Here is a 1512-nt window from a genome sequence, read left to right as displayed (position 1 = left end):
TTGTAGGGTTAATCTTAGATTGCAAAGTGCCCTGAGAGGACATATGTTTGGCTCTATTTAAATATCACTAAAGTGTATAAGCACACACGTTTTTATACATTTAAGAGCTCTTACCTGAGAAATAAATAATAATAATAATAATAATTGCACCAGTGACAAAAATACATGTTGTGCGTAGTCCTAAACTAGAAACAAATTATTACTACTTCAAAATTATTTTTTTTTAAAAATATCTTGGATTATTTTTAATAAATTTCAGAAAAGGAGAGCACTTCCATGAATTGGACTTTTTAAGACTTACGGAGTTTGCAGAGCCAGCAAACCAAAACCCACAGGGCCACCAGGTACTGTACGCTGATGTGATCCCACTTCCAGGTCACAATAGGCAGTGTAGTGATGGGCGCCCCTCCATGACCACCTTCTCCAGTTGTGTTAGAGCTTGAGGCCGTCCCAGTTTCTGTTTGTGTATTTCGGGTTTTTGCTTCTTTACTAGCCAGGCTCAAGCCTCCACACGCCATCAGCAGCATGCAGAGAAAAAGTGTAAATCGCCAAAGAGTTGCCATGATTGGATAAAATATCTTAAAACTTTAATCAAACTGCTATTTAGACTGTTGATGAAAATGCTCGAGTCAGCCTCAGACTGCAGCTCAAAGTCTCATTTCCTTTTTCTGCGCCTTCTTCTTCTCACTCAGATCTCTGTCACTCTCTTCACATGTGTATCCATATCCTCATCTGACCAGAGCATGGTATCCACTTTCTGCTCTCTTCTCTGTCAAGGATACAGCTTTTACAGCAGGTGAAGCTCAGCCCATTATGATGCTGGTCTTTCTCCACCCACATTTGTACCCAGACCAGTAAGTTTAGTCACGTTACTCAGTGAGTTCTATGAATGTCTGTATTAGCAAGTTTTCATAAAATTTCTACTTCTCAGATGGAGTTGATGGAAATATTTTGGAAGAAACTCCTTATACATACTTATGAAGCTCTTTTTTGAAGCAGGTGTATGTGTACTTTGATTTTATTATGTCATAAGTTGAGAAGATTCATGTTTTGTTTTTGTTTTTTAAAAAAGAAAATTTTGATCCAATGTAATATATGATATCCATACATTACAGATATAACTAAGCTGTTGCATATACTGATCAAGTTTAATGTCACTTAAACTTGGATTCAAGTGTTTTACTGGACACAAGGTCCTGCGCTGATTGGAGAGAGACTATGTTACAAACACATATATTGTGATATACAAGCATGAGTGAAAATTTAAAAATGTGTACAATGATTTGTGTGTAACGTTTGAGTTACAATAAGCAATTTCAACCCGTTTTTAAGTTGAGCTTCACAAATAATCTTTGCTTCAAAAAGCGTCCTGTCTAAAAAGTATTTGTGACAGTGTTTCCTGAAGCCTGAAGCTTTTGGCTCTCAGCTAACATCAGGTTAGATGATGGCAATCTGTGTTTTAACTGAACCAAAAACTTTTTGGTTTAACATTAAAAAGGGCAAAAATATATT

At 36.4% G+C, this 1512-nt stretch overlaps 1 protein-coding gene across 1 annotated transcript in view; it reads right to left on the bottom strand.

The window, feature by feature from the left end:
* slc9a3.2 (solute carrier family 9 member A3, tandem duplicate 2) overlaps nucleotides 1-748 on the bottom strand; it is a 17092-nt gene extending 16344 nt beyond the window's left edge. The window contains exon 1 of the mRNA XM_005739745.1: nucleotides 302-748. Within this exon, the coding sequence (XP_005739802.1) occupies nucleotides 302-563 (262 nt within the window). The 5' untranslated portion in view covers nucleotides 564-748. The remainder of the gene's footprint in view (nucleotides 1-301) is intronic.
* Between the last annotated feature and the right edge of the window lie 764 nt (nucleotides 749-1512).

This window comes from Pundamilia nyererei, unplaced genomic scaffold (genome assembly GCF_000239375.1).
Source record: "Pundamilia nyererei isolate P.nyererei 1_Seehausen unplaced genomic scaffold, PunNye1.0 scaffold00093, whole genome shotgun sequence".
Taxonomy (NCBI): domain Eukaryota; kingdom Metazoa; phylum Chordata; class Actinopteri; order Cichliformes; family Cichlidae; genus Pundamilia; species Pundamilia nyererei.
This window is presented reverse-complemented; position numbering and strand designations above follow the sequence as displayed.